The 12212-nt window shown below is 67.6% G+C and overlaps 4 protein-coding genes across 4 annotated transcripts in view; 1 reads left to right on the top strand and 3 right to left on the bottom strand.

Annotated features, from left to right (window-relative positions):
• The window catches only part of EMIHUDRAFT_103289 (hypothetical protein), a gene marked incomplete at both ends in the record, with an annotated part of 2061 nt that extends 1100 nt beyond the window's left edge, over window positions 1-961 (top strand). Inside the window, 2 exons of the mRNA XM_005767682.1 lie at window positions 329-564; window positions 709-961. Coding sequence (XP_005767739.1) covers window positions 329-564; window positions 709-961 — 489 coding nt within the window. The remainder of the gene's footprint in view (window positions 1-328; window positions 565-708) is intronic.
• Window positions 962-3906: 2945 nt separating this feature from the next.
• Window positions 3907-4987, bottom strand: EMIHUDRAFT_436764 (hypothetical protein). The gene is made up of 4 exons (XM_005767681.1): window positions 4915-4987; window positions 4653-4838; window positions 4314-4502; window positions 3907-4255 (listed from the first exon to the last, which is right to left on the bottom strand). The coding sequence occupies exons 1-4, from the start codon at window positions 4942-4944 to the stop codon at window positions 4061-4063; spliced, it is 600 nt and encodes a 199-aa protein (XP_005767738.1). The 5' UTR covers window positions 4945-4987; the 3' UTR covers window positions 3907-4060.
• Window positions 4988-7900: 2913 nt separating this feature from the next.
• EMIHUDRAFT_211457 (hypothetical protein) lies at window positions 7901-10386 on the bottom strand (the record flags this gene model as incomplete). The annotated part of the gene is made up of 6 exons (XM_005767680.1): window positions 7901-8056; window positions 8264-8452; window positions 8518-8874; window positions 9208-9231; window positions 9322-10217; window positions 10287-10386. 6 exons carry the CDS (start codon window positions 10384-10386, stop codon window positions 7901-7903), a joined length of 1722 nt encoding a protein of 573 aa, XP_005767737.1.
• Window positions 10387-10487: 101 nt separating this feature from the next.
• EMIHUDRAFT_211456 (hypothetical protein) lies at window positions 10488-11900 on the bottom strand (the record flags this gene model as incomplete). The annotated part of the gene is made up of 3 exons (XM_005767679.1): window positions 10488-10811; window positions 11015-11176; window positions 11313-11900. The coding sequence occupies 3 exons, from the start codon at window positions 11898-11900 to the stop codon at window positions 10488-10490; spliced, it is 1074 nt and encodes a 357-aa protein (XP_005767736.1).
• Window positions 11901-12212: the final 312 nt, after the last annotated feature.

Below are 12212 nucleotides of genomic sequence, written 5' to 3'. Positions count from 1 at the left end.
CCTGCCCCCGCCGCCTTTTTCGGGGGGGGGGGGGGTTGGGGGGGCTTACCCCTCCTCCCCAAAGTCCTGTTGCGGAGGGGGGAAATTTTAAATTCCGTGGAAGGGAGGGGCCCCTCCCCTTTCGGGGAGCGGCAGTTAGGTTTTGCAGTCCCCGTGGGGGGGCCCCCCCCCCCCCCCTTTTTCCCCCCCCCCCCCCCACACACACACCCTTCTCCACCCCGCTCATCGGACTCCACGCCGCACCATCCACTGCCCGCCGCCTCCGCCCGCACCCGTCCCGTACCCGCACTGTCCACCCGCACCGTCCTCACCCTCCCGCCGCCGCCAGCTCATCCTCTCCAGCCTCGTCCTGCCTCCGCGCACGCTCGGCAAGCTGCTCACCGTCGTCACCACCCTCGCCGCGGCGTTCAACGTTGCGATGAACCTGCTGCGGCACGGCGACGAGCTCAACGCGGCGATCCTCGCCTGCCACGAGGGGCGCATGCCCTTCCTCCTCCTCGCCGTCGCGGCGGGCGCCCTTCTCGGCGCGGGCCCCTCCATGCCCGCACCCCTGCATTCCGCATGGTGCATTCCGCATCGCGTAAGCCGAGCACACGCAGCACGAAGCTCGTAGCCCATGTCTTCAGGATCCCCACATAGCGCGTGAGTCGAGCCCACTGCACGAAGTTCGTGCCTCGCGCCCGTCTCTTTAGGCCTCCAGCCCGCCAGCTGGTTCCGCGAGAGGAAGCTCTGCCTGCTCGGCCGCCGCTCGCCGCTCCGCGTGAGCGACAAGGGCCTGGCCATCGCGATCTGCACGGCCGCATTCCTCGTCGACTACCTGGCGTGCTCCGCCCGCTCCACCTCGCCCCACAGCGAGGTGCATGGCCGCTTCGTCGCGCTCTTTGCCGCGTCGGCGGTCGCCGGGGCGCGCGGGAGCCGGTGGATCGCCGACAGCCCCACAGGCATCTCCCCGTCGGCCTAGTTTCGCGGCGGGCGCCGCGCCTTGTGCTCGAGCTTGCGCTTGGGCAAGGAGAGAGGGCGCAGAGGACCACTAGGAGCCGTCTCACATGCCCGCAGGACGCATGTCAAGGCACATGCCATGCCCTCTGGGGGGGCGCGGGGGCCTAGAGGGTACTGGGGGGGGGGGGGCATGGGGGGTCCCACAGCCCGCCGCCAGGCGCCAATTTTTGCGATTTTTGCGCGATTTTTTACGTGTTTCCACATTAATCATTATATGGGAATTCGGCGTATAAATTGCGGCCATGCTATCACGCGTTGCGAGTTGCGACAGCACCTGTCGCGTGTCGGCGCTGCTGTGTCGTGACTCGAACGACGAACGTGACTTGTGTGCTGACCGTGCCCTGCGCTGCACAATATTGATCACCTGCATAGCTCGCGGCCTTAGACCCCAGCATTCAGTGACTACTACCTGATCGTACGGCCAGTAGGAAGGTGTCCTTCCAGTAGCTGCGTGAGGCCAGCACGAGACGGTGAGGCCAGAGACGTTGTTTGTTATGGATGTTAATCATTACAAGAAACACTCTGTGTGCCGCCCTCCAAGCCAATGGGTGGCTAAGGGTCTCTGACACTCCTGGATGCATGTACAGTCACAAACGGTGTAGAGGGACTCGTGTCGTGCCAGGGGGCCGGAGGAGTGGCAATGTTCGGAAGCGTCCGAGGCGGTACCGAGCGGTCCCGAGCGGTCCCGAGCCGTCCCGAGCCGTCCCGAGCCGTCCCAACGGCCTAGATGCTAAAATTCGACCGGCGGGGGCGCTTGGGCCAGCTTCAGCTTCTCCCGAGCCGGATCAAGCCATGGGAGTATGGTCTTGGGGACAAGGCTTACGTCGGGCAGCGGCAGATCATCACAGAATGGAAGGGCCGGAACCTGTCCCTCGAGAAACATCAAGACGGTGCAGCACTACCGTGGGCGTGTGGAGCACCTCATTGGCCAGGTAGTGGACAACCGTATGGCTCTGTGCACTACGTGGCGTGGCTCGTTCACCCTGCTTGCCGCGGTCATGAAGATCGCGGCGCACATGGTTGGGCTCCAGGAGCGTATGAAGGGACCTAGGTATGATGTGTTTGGCCCGTGGCCGGTGTGCCCGCCGCACATCGCGGCGCAGTTTCCTTAGTGCTTTGCTGTTTTTGCTGTTAATCTCATGAGTTTACCATTTCTTCTCACTGCACCTCCCCCGCCGCCCGCCGTGCAGCCCATACAGCCGGAGGCGGGCCGCAAATGTCACTGGTTGGGTAGTAGTCTAAGTTCTGAGCCTCGAGGCTGAGTGGGTCTAAGTGTGACTAGTCACGCTGGGGTGCTTACGCGGTCTAAGATCAGCGAGAGCCTCTTACATCGGCTAAGTCGGCCGTGGCACAGCCTGGGGCCAAGAGGCTCCCACCGTGATCAACGATACGGCGCTAGCCCCCAAATTTTCTTCGCCTGCGGCGGGCGCCTTCTAATCCGGATCGATCCTTCTCATGCTCAGCAATCGCCGCCTCAGCATCCTCCTCTTCCGATTCTCGTTGCTCTTCTTGAGCGCAATCTTCAAGCCAAACAGTTCTCACAAATAGCCTCAAGCTCAAACAAACGCATGTCAAGGAAGCCTGTGTATGCTGGTCCTCTTTGAACGATCCGCGCGTGAGGTAGATCTAGCATAGGGCCTTGTTGGCAGCAGCCAGCTTGTTGCGCTGCTTCGTTGCGATGAGCTGATTGGGATCGCAGAAGTGCATGCCAAGCACCGCCACGATCTTGAAGCAGAACACATCGCAACCGCATCGTCCGCACTGCCATCGGCATGCCGCGCCCGCCGCTTCGCCGCAGCCGCCTTAAGACACGCATAGCGGCAGCACATGGTACGGTGCGCGTACTTGAGCAGGAGTTGCGCGCCGCAAGTAGCGCACTGGCCCTGGGACAAGGCGATATGGCGTCGTGCGCGGCATACGTTGGTCGGGACGCGTCCAGGTATTTTTCGGGTAAACCTGGACTTTTGCAGGTATACCCGGGTTTTACCCGGATTTGGCCTTGTGCCGTCTAAGTTCATGGCCCCCGACCATACAGCGTCTAAGTCCGAGCCCGGCTCCGTGCGGGGGCTAAGTTGAGCGCTCGCTCGCTGCAGAGGCTAAGTGTAGAGCGACCCTCTAGCCCTACTACCCAACCATTCAAATGTCCCAGCCGCGCCCCCGAGCGAGGCCGAGCGAGGCCGAGCGGTCCCGAGCGGTCCCGAGTGGTCCCGAGCGGTCCAGAGTGGCCCCAGAGCACCCCAGAGCACCCCAGAGCACCCCAGTGCAGAGCCTACCTGAGAGCCCACGACCGCGCTAGTCTGTAAGAGCTAGGGTGAGAACGTGAGGTGCGTGCCCGGACCCCGGCCGGACGCCGGAGGCCCTGGCTGGCTGGATGGATGGGGAGGGAGGGGCTAGAGTCACACAAAAACACAACCCCGGACCCAAGACGCACAAGCACAGACAGTCGAGAAACAGCAACGACAGTCACTCACAGCCCTGAAATCTCCTTTCGCGCCGCGCGCTCGTCTATTGTTATGAGAGGTTGAGGTGCGTGCCCTGGAGGGTACTGCTACTGGTGTACTGTGGCAAGGGTGGTGGGACGCCCTCAGGAGGCGTGGAGGCCCTCCCTGGCTGGGTGGGTGGGGATGGATGACTGGGAGGGAGGAAGGGGTTACTTACTTGCGGTCTGCGTGCGAGCGGGTGGCTGCTATGCGCGTGATTGCTCCCTCTAATTTCTGGGAACGAAGTCGAAGACGAACCCGGGACGAGCTCGGACGACTACCATCGTTTACCACGACCCTTCCTTCTACCCCAACCCGTCGACCCAGCGTGGCCGTGGGGCGTGTGTGGCAACTCTTCCACGTCTCGCTCACGCCTGAGAAAAAATATGAAACGGCGTGTAGATCATCTCTCAAGTGGAGATGTCCGTTTTCTTATTTATCTACCTTTTAAGATCATCTCACCCACCAACTTGCAACTATCACCTGCTGCGCGGCGTCGAGGCACGAGGGGCCGTCTCGCGCGTCGCGGTGGAGCGTCTCGCAAAAACTCGGATGCCGCCGGCGCCCATCGCCGTCCAAATTCAAATCCTGACTCCGATGGAGGCGAGGAGGGATTCCAGCAAGCCCACCTCGCCCTTCGCCTCTCGCTGGTAGTGCGTGTCCGGGACGAGGAACGCCTGCTGCAGGTCGATGCCCTCGCCAAAGGAGACGCAGCGCCGGACCGTGGGCTGCGGCAACGCCAAGTCGGACGTCGCCGCCGAGCGAGGCACCGTCTCCTGGGGGGGCACGAGCCGCGGGGTGAGGGCGCAGAGGCATCACTCATGCTGCCGCCACACAATGTGAGCGGGCCTCGTCCGCGGTCGTGTCGCCTTCTGTGCGCGCGGCTTCGGCGAGCGCGAGGGCAGCACTTGGACAAGGGGCTGGCAAGTCTCCGCTGCTGTCCGTGAAGAGCGCGCGCAGGGGCGGCTCCTCCTCCTCCGGCGCAGAGTCGGGCAAGGAGAGGCGCCTCTCGGGCGTAGCCGCCTGAAGAAGCAACAGGTGGAGAGCACACGCCCTGAGAGGAGGGGTGGCGTGGGGTGGCGTGGCAGGGGGCCGGCGGTGTGTGCAAGAGTGCAACGCAGAAGCTGGAGGTGCGCTCCCCCCGCCCCGTCCGAGGCGTGCGGCGCTGCTCACCCCGCGCAAGCTGGGTCGGCGAGGCTTCAAGCTTGGCGAGGGCGGGCAGTGCCGGTGCGCGAATGGAGACGGCGCCGCCGCCCTCGGCTTGGCGGTGCTCTGCGACGAAGCGACGCCGTCGTCCGAGGGCATGGCGGCGGCAGAGGGCAAACAGCTCGTGGCCAGGGGCGCGTTGCGCTTGGCGGCCTATGCGCGCGGGTGGCGGCGTGTGGTGCGGACGCCCACGTGTGGCGTCGGGCCCTCTTGGGAGCCGGCTGTCTGCCGGCAAGCACAGCATCGACAGGTCGGGCATCTCGTCGTCAGAGTCGCCCGCCGCCTCGGGCCGCGTGCCGTGCAAGGCAGCGAGGCCTTCGCGCACCCGCGGCGCGAGGGGCGGGCGGACGAAGGAGTCGACCCTCGAGTCGCATCCGGCGGCGGCGCCGCTGGCGGAGGAGGCGTGCGAGGACGCCGACGGCGCATCGAGCACCGCATGCAGGTCGGCCGCCGCCCGCTCCAGCACGCTTGGAAAGTCCATCGGCGTCGGCCGCCGCAGCGTGGACCAGAGGCGCGCCATGTGCAGGACGAGTTCCGCCTGCAGCGCCTGCAGCGGCGCGAGCCCGCCGCGAGAGAGCAAGTCTTGCTGCGTGCGCGGTGTAGCGACGCGGCGAGAGCCCGCTCGCAGGTTGGGGTTGAGGTCGAAGTACGCCTGTGTTGGGGTGGAGCGGCCTGGGGTTGGGCGGAGCTGTGGTACGGAGGTTGGGATTGTGGCACGCCTGGAGCACGCCCGTCGCGTTGATCGAGGCCACCGCGACGGGAAAGCCCGTGGTCGCGAGTGGTGCCATGCCCGACTTAACGAGGTCGAGGAGGTGCTCGAGCCCCATCAGGCCAGGCCCTCGGAAATCGGTCGTTGGATCGTCACCTTGAAAGCCGAGCAGGCGCCACCGAGGTGAGCACGCCAGAAAGTCGTCCTTGCCAAAGCTCAGACGCCAGAGGTCTCGCAGCAGCGGCTCGTTTGTGGCTGGGTCGTACACGGTGGTGGCGCTCAGCCGCAGGGTCGCGAGGGTCGCAAGCCTCGTCGCTGTGTCCTCTTTCCTGAGGCGGAGGTTGTTGTCGCACACCGAGGTGGGGGAGAGGTCATTGAAACTGGCACTGCGGCGTGGCACAGGCGGCATTGTTGTGTCCGGGACAACGAGAGCACTTTGAGGCGCCGAGAAGAGAGAAGACTCTCAAGTCTATGACGGGGCTCGAGGTCGTGAAGGTGGATCTCGTGGTGGTGTGCCTGTCTACCCCGACAGAATTCTTTTTTTGGTTAATCGAGGGTGTGACATCGGCTCAACGATGACCTGCGACGCGAACACAGTGATCCTGGCGGACGACACGGACGAGTCTCCCTTGGGTCGCTACCTCTGGCGGCTCCTGCGCCAGGTGGACGGCAACGACGACATGCTGCTCGACCCGTGCGAGCTGTGGGCGGCCATTGAGGTGGAGGTCTCACGCAACTTCGGCTCCGCCTCCTCGAGAGCGGAGCGCTTTGTCATCGACTCGCTCCTCTCTTCGGGCGTCAGCTGGGGCAGGATCGCGGTGCTGGCTGTGCTGGTCCTTGCAACGGTGGGCAGTCGAGTGGTGGCGCGCGGCGCTCCTCGCTTGGTTCGAGCGCGCGCCCACCACTCGACTGCCCGGGTTGTGCCTGCAGGTTGCGGCGGCGCGCGCGGGCGACGACCTGCTGCGCGGCGAGGCGGCGGCGGCGCGGGCGGCGGAGACGGCGGCGATGCAGCAGGCAGAGGAGGCACAGCTTGTACGCGAGCTCCCCCAAGCGCCGCGCACACCGCTCCTCCCGCCGTGCTTTTAGAGCTCCAGCGAGGCGCCGAGAAAGAGAAAGACTCTCAAGTTTATGACGTAGCCCGATACCACAATCGTCCGGCCCGCTGGGTGCGCTTCATATAGCTCCCCGGCCATGGATGTGCGCGGTCGTATAATGACTGAGGACTGGACGCGACCCGCTACGGCCTGCCTGCGCTGCGCGCGCTGGTGCGGAGGGGGGAGGGTGGCGAGCAGGTGGCGAAGGTGGGAGCTGGCCTGCACCTCTACTAATATGGCAAAGGAAATGCGAAATGGGACTCCAAGGTCACCTCCGCCCCTTTAATTTTCAGGACAGAATCTAGATCCAATGTATGAGTCTCAGTGCGTCAGTCACGTCTCACCGAACTCACAACGCACGTGAGTCGTGACGAGGTGCAGGCGGCGCCCATTCTCGTATGCACATGAAACAGTCGCTGGATCGGCGTTCTCGAGAGTCGGGGCACTGGGGCACCACGTAGACGTGGGGACCCGCGAGCACTTCACGCAAAGAAGGGCGGCGGCACGCGGAGCGGCGGCCCCGCGAGGCGCAGGCGCCGGCCGGGCGGCAAGGATGTCTTGGCCGACCGCCGCCTTCGGACGGCGTCGGCCGACCGGAAGCGGCGTGGCGCTGCGAGGCCGGCGAGCGGGCGGGCGGGCGGGCCGGCCGCGGGAGCCGCCCCCTCGGCCGGGGCCCCGCCTGGCGTCGGTCCCGCCGGTGGAGGCGAGGGCGGGTGCGCCTCAGCCGCCTCCGGGCGGGGCTCCGCTGCAGCACCTCGCCGCTGCTTCGCCCGGCTCGTGTCGGGAGAAGGGACCTCTCCCTCCTCCTCAAGGACGCGGCGCTGGGAGAGAACGCTGTCGAGCCCCGCGCCGGCCGCCCCGCCCCGCCGTTTGCCGCAGACGCCACCGCCACCGCCACTGCCGCCTCCTTCTCTCTCGCCACCACCGCCACCACCGCCGCCGCCGTCGTCGCCAACGTCGGCAGGACCACAAACGTCACAACCTTCGCCGCCGCCGCCCTCCCAGCCGCCGCCGCCCTCCCAGCCGCCGCCGCCCTCCCAGCCGCCGCCGCCCTCCCAGCCGCCGCCGCCCTCCCAGCCGCCGCCGCCCTCCCAGCCGCCGCCGTCGCCGCCCCAACCCGCGCCGCCCCGCGCACCCGCCGCCGCGCGGTCTGCAGGGTGCGCGGCGTCTGCCCGCCCCGGGCGCGACTCGCAAACGGCGGCCACGCCCGGCGGCGGAGCTGCTCTCCCCGCGGCGCGGCGGTCCGGCAGCGGCGGCGGCGGCTCGCCCAGCCCGACCAGCCGCCCCATCGCCTCGACGAGGAGGCGCGACCGGCCGCGGCTCGCCCACCGCCCGCTCGCCTATGGGACATGTCCTAGAGGTGTCCTGGACATGTCCTGCACATGTCCGCGGCTCGCCCACCGCCCGCTCGCCTATGGAACATGTCCTAGAGGTGTCCTGGACATGTCCTGCACATGTCCGCGGCTCGCCCACCGCCCGCTCGCCGCTGCGGGCCGCGCCTGGCCGACGGTCCAGCGGTCGAGGGAGAGGCGGCGCGGCGGGGCGTCCCCCTCCTTGAGCGCCCACCGCTGCGCGCGATCCCGCTCGGGGGTCGACGGCGGCGAGACGAGGGCCGCGCCGTCGGCCGAGGCGGCGGCGCGCCCCCTGCCCCGGGCCACAGCAGGCTCCGCAGAGGCGGGCGACGGGGGCTCGTCGGGCGGCGGGGCGAGGCGCCGCTGGTCGCCGCGGGTGGGCAGGCCGGGCGGGAGGAGCGGGCGCGTCTGGACGAGCTGCACGGCGGCGGCCTGCGCGAGGGCGCGCTTCATGATGGACGCGTTTGCGAGCGAGCGCTCGTAGACCTCCTCCTCGACGCCGCGAGTGACGAGCATGACGACGCGGCCGGCGTTGCGGCGGCCGGTGCGGCCGAAGCGCTGCGTCTGGCGGATGGCGGAGGAGGAGACGTCGTAGCAGATGATCAGGTCCACCTCCCCGATGTCGAGCCCCTCCTCGCCTGTTCACAGCAGCAGGTGTGAAGAGACGCTGTTCACACCTCCCCGATGTCGAGCCCCTCCTCGCCGATGGAGGTCGCGACGAGGACGTTGTAGTTTCCCTGCCGGAAGGCGCGCACAACCTCGCGCTGCTGCGCCTGCGAGAGGCCCTTGCGAGTCTCGTCGCTGCCCTTGGCGCTCGCCTGGCCGACGAAGCGGAAGGCGCGCACGCCCTCCACCTTTGCGAGATGCGCCGTCAGCTCGACCACCGAGTCGCGCAGCGAAGTGAAGACCATCACGCGAGAGCCGGCCGGGTGCGCACCAAAGTGGTGCGAGAGCAGCGCGGCGGTGGCGGAGAGCTTGGGGTGAGAGCCCGCGGCCTCGCCCTCCGCGAGCTTGGAGAGCATCTCGTGGTACACCTCCGACTGGTACAGCTCCTGCGGCGCGGGCGGCGGGCGGCGGCTCAGGGCGAGGGGGGGGGAGGGGAGGGAGGGGGGGGGAGGGGGAGAGGGGGAGGGGGAGGGGCTGCGTGGCGGTCTCGCGCGCGCCTCTCGCAGCTGGAGGCCCATCTTGCGCCTCCCGCCGCCCTCGCGCAGCAGCCGCCACTCCTCCATGTCGCGCCTAGAGGGAGGTTCCGAGACGGCTCCGACAAGGCTCCGACAAGGCTCCGAGCAGCCGCCGCTCCTCCGCCGGAAGTGGGCGATCGCCGACGAGCACCCGTGCGACGACGCGAGCTCGACGCCCTGCGCGACCATCATCGCCACCGTGAGGTGCGCCTGCGCGCGGTAGACGTGGTGCTGCTCCATGCCGGCGGGCGGCGCGGCGGCGAGCTCCTTCTGCTTGGTGAGCAGCGAGTAGCGGCGCACCTTGGTTGGGTCGTCCCCCACCCCGACGCCGCTCTCGCGCAGCTTGCGGAGAAGGGCGCGGTAGGCTTCGAGCGCCGCGGCCCGCCCCGCCAGGTACTCGGCCGTCGGCTGCACCACCACCTTGTCCATCTGACGCGACTTGAGGCAGCCGACCACGTCGACCGACTGCTCGTCGCGCGCCTCGATGCGCGAGATGCGCAGGTTGCTCACCACCTCCTGCATCCGCTCCGCGTTGGAGCCCGGCGTGGCGGAGAGCGCGAGCACGCGGAAGCCGGCCGAGCGGCGGCCGAGCAGCCGCGCCGCCTGCACGTACGAGTGGTTGCTGGTCGCCTTGTGCGCCTCGTCGACCACGAGGCACACCACGTCCTCGCCCGGGCAGACGCCCGTCTTGAGGTCGTTGACGAACGTCTGCGCCGTCAGGAAGAGGAAGCGCGCAAAGCGCCACACCCTCCGCCGGTCCTCTGCCGCCATCTGCCCCGTCAGCTCGGCGCAGAGCTCGCGCGGCAGGCCGACCGACTTGCGGACGGCGCCCACCTGCTGGTGCACGAGCGGCTTGGTCGGCGCGAGAAAGACGCACCGGCCGGCGGGGAACCAGCGCGAGAAGTTGTACATCACCGCCGCCGCGATGAGCGTCTTGCCCATCCCGGTCGGCAGGCAGACCAGCGTGTTGTGCAGCAGCGCCGTCTTTGTGATCGAGTGCTGGTACGGACGAACCGGCATGTTGGTCGGGTACACCCAGCTCGCGGCGGCTGCCTCGTCCACGGGGACCGGAGGGGGAAGATCTGCACCGTCCGCGTCGTCCGCCGGGATCTCGGCTGCGTCCTCCGGCCCGATGCCAAGGCACTCCAAACGACCAGCACGCACGGCGGCTGCCAGCGGCTGGCCGCCACTGCGCACTGGACCGGAGCTGGCCGCGTGCGGCTGTCGCCGCGGCTGATGGGAAGGACCTGCTCCGACCGCCGGACCCGGCGGCGGAGGCGGCCGGGCGGTGGTGCTCGCGGTGGCCGCTCCAGGGAAGAAGGAGCGGATGTCCCTGGCGGGCTGACGCTCGGCCAGAGCCTCCATTTCGAACTGGTTGCGTTTTCTTTTTAGGAAAGGTCGAAAGAATTCTGAAAATACAAGCCTCTATACGTCGGAAAGAAATCCGGCCACGCGGGGGGGGGCGCCTAGCCCTCCTCCTCGAGGCTCTCCTCCAGCAGGGCTCTCTCCCTCGCGCGCAGCGCGTCGCGCAGCGCCTGCGGCAGCTCCTCCTCCGTGTTGTCCTCCAGCGCCAGCTCGGGCTCGTCCTGGTACCGCTCGTCCACGTCTTGAGGGATGGTCGCCGTCAGCGCGCGCGCCATGCGCTGCTCCATCGCCTCGGCGCGCTCCTCGCTCGCCTCGATCTGGCGGATCATCGAGCGCGCCAGCTTCTTCACCTCGCTGCTCTCCGCCAGGGCAGAGTAGTCCGAGACGGGTCTGCGCAGGATCGACTCCAAGTCGGTCGTGGCTGCCTGGAGGCGGTGGGTGAAGGAGGCGGAGTCGGGTGGAGGAGAGGAGTGGGGCGGAGGGGTGGGAAGCGCGGGGCGGAGGAGTGGAGGGCAGAGGAGTGGAGAGGAGTGGAAAGGAGAGGGGCACGGCGTCAGCGCCTCCGGGCCCCCAGGGTGTGCTGCCCCCCCCCCCCGTCCCTAGGGCCAGCCCGGGCGGCGCGACGTACCTCCACCTCTCCCAGGTGCCAGTTGGCGAGCGCGCGGCGGTAGAGCGACTTTGTGTCCTCGGGGCAGATGCCGAGCACCGTGTCGCACGACTGCAAACAGACGGTCCAGTCGCGCGTCTTGATGGCGGCGGCGGCGACATTCTTGCGCACCGCGACGTGCACCTGCGGCAGGGCGCAGCGCGTCGGCGCGGGGCAGGCGGCACCTCGCGCAACGGCGGCGGAGACGGCGGCATCAGCGCGCCTCGTCGAGCAGCTTTTGGTCCTGAGCGTTTGTGGCCTGGTAGAGCTCAAACCCGACGCAGCCCTGCATGTACATCTCGAGCGCCTCCTTGTACTTGCCCTGCCGGAACTTGTGGTTCCCGTTCACGCGCAGCTGCGCGCCCGACTGGATGATGGGCAGCATCTGCGTTGCGGGCAGCACGCCGCGCTCCTTTTTGGGCGCCTTTTTGACCTTGTCCTCGGCGCACATGCCGACATTGTGGAACCACTCCATCTCGATGCGCTTGGCGTTCTCGGGATCGTTGCGCAGCTCGTCGCGCATCCGCTCCAGCATCCCCATCAGCGCGGGGTCGCGCACAGCGTGCACGAAGGAGGTGCCTGCCTTGCGGGTCTCCTTTAGCGTCGCAAAGAGAAGGTTTTGCACCATCTTGAGCCGAAGGATGGGGTAGACGACGCGCTGCGCCTCTGGTGGCAGGTCCTGCAGCGCCACCGCAAGCTGTTCCCGCTGGCCCTGCAGCTCCTCCAGCTTCTCCATCTCCTCCATCTTCCGCATCACCGCGATCTCCTTTGCCTGATCCTTCCGGATGGCGTCCTGCGTCTCGGGCTCCTGGAGGAACTCGCGAAACTTGTTCTCGAACCCACTGTTCGCGCCATTGACCGACACCATCGCGCGAAGGCCGCGAACCACTCGGGAGAGTGCGACTGCGCAAACCAGACCACGCTTTTGGAGGAGAGCCGCGATGCGTTAGGGTGTATGAAGAAACACGAACCCCTGTTTCACTGCAGGTAGCAGGAAAACTGTCCTCCCATCCCTCCCTTGGGTTGCCTGTTTTCTTTCTTTTTTTAGCAGGAAAACTGGCAGGCGGCGGCGTCGCAGGACGAGGCAGAAGAGAACGACGCGACAGAGGGGGAAGTGACAAGGGAGAGAACGACGAGAGTGGGACAGCCGCGAGGTGGCATGAAGGTTGCAGCGAGAAGC

This window comes from Emiliania huxleyi, assembly GCF_000372725.1.
Source record: "Emiliania huxleyi CCMP1516 unplaced genomic scaffold EMIHUscaffold_48, whole genome shotgun sequence".
Classification (NCBI taxonomy): domain Eukaryota; phylum Haptophyta; order Isochrysidales; family Noelaerhabdaceae; genus Emiliania; species Emiliania huxleyi.
The sequence above is the reverse complement of the archived record's forward strand: the minus strand, read 5'-3'. Positions and strand labels throughout refer to the sequence as shown.

Excerpts from the sequence above, each read along its gene's own strand:
- EMIHUDRAFT_436764 (XM_005767681.1), bottom strand. The coding sequence starts at position 4,944 with ATGCCCGACCTGTCGATGCTGTGCTTGCCG. Across the intron at positions 4,503-4,652 it reads GCCGACCCAGCTTGCGCGGG|GCGGCTACGCCCGAGAGGCG; the intron begins GTGAGCAGCGCC and ends TTGCTTCTTCAG. Across the intron at positions 4,256-4,313 it reads ACGAGGCCCGCTCACATTGT|GAGACGGTGCCTCGCTCGGC; the intron begins GTGGCGGCAGCA and ends GTGCCCCCCCAG.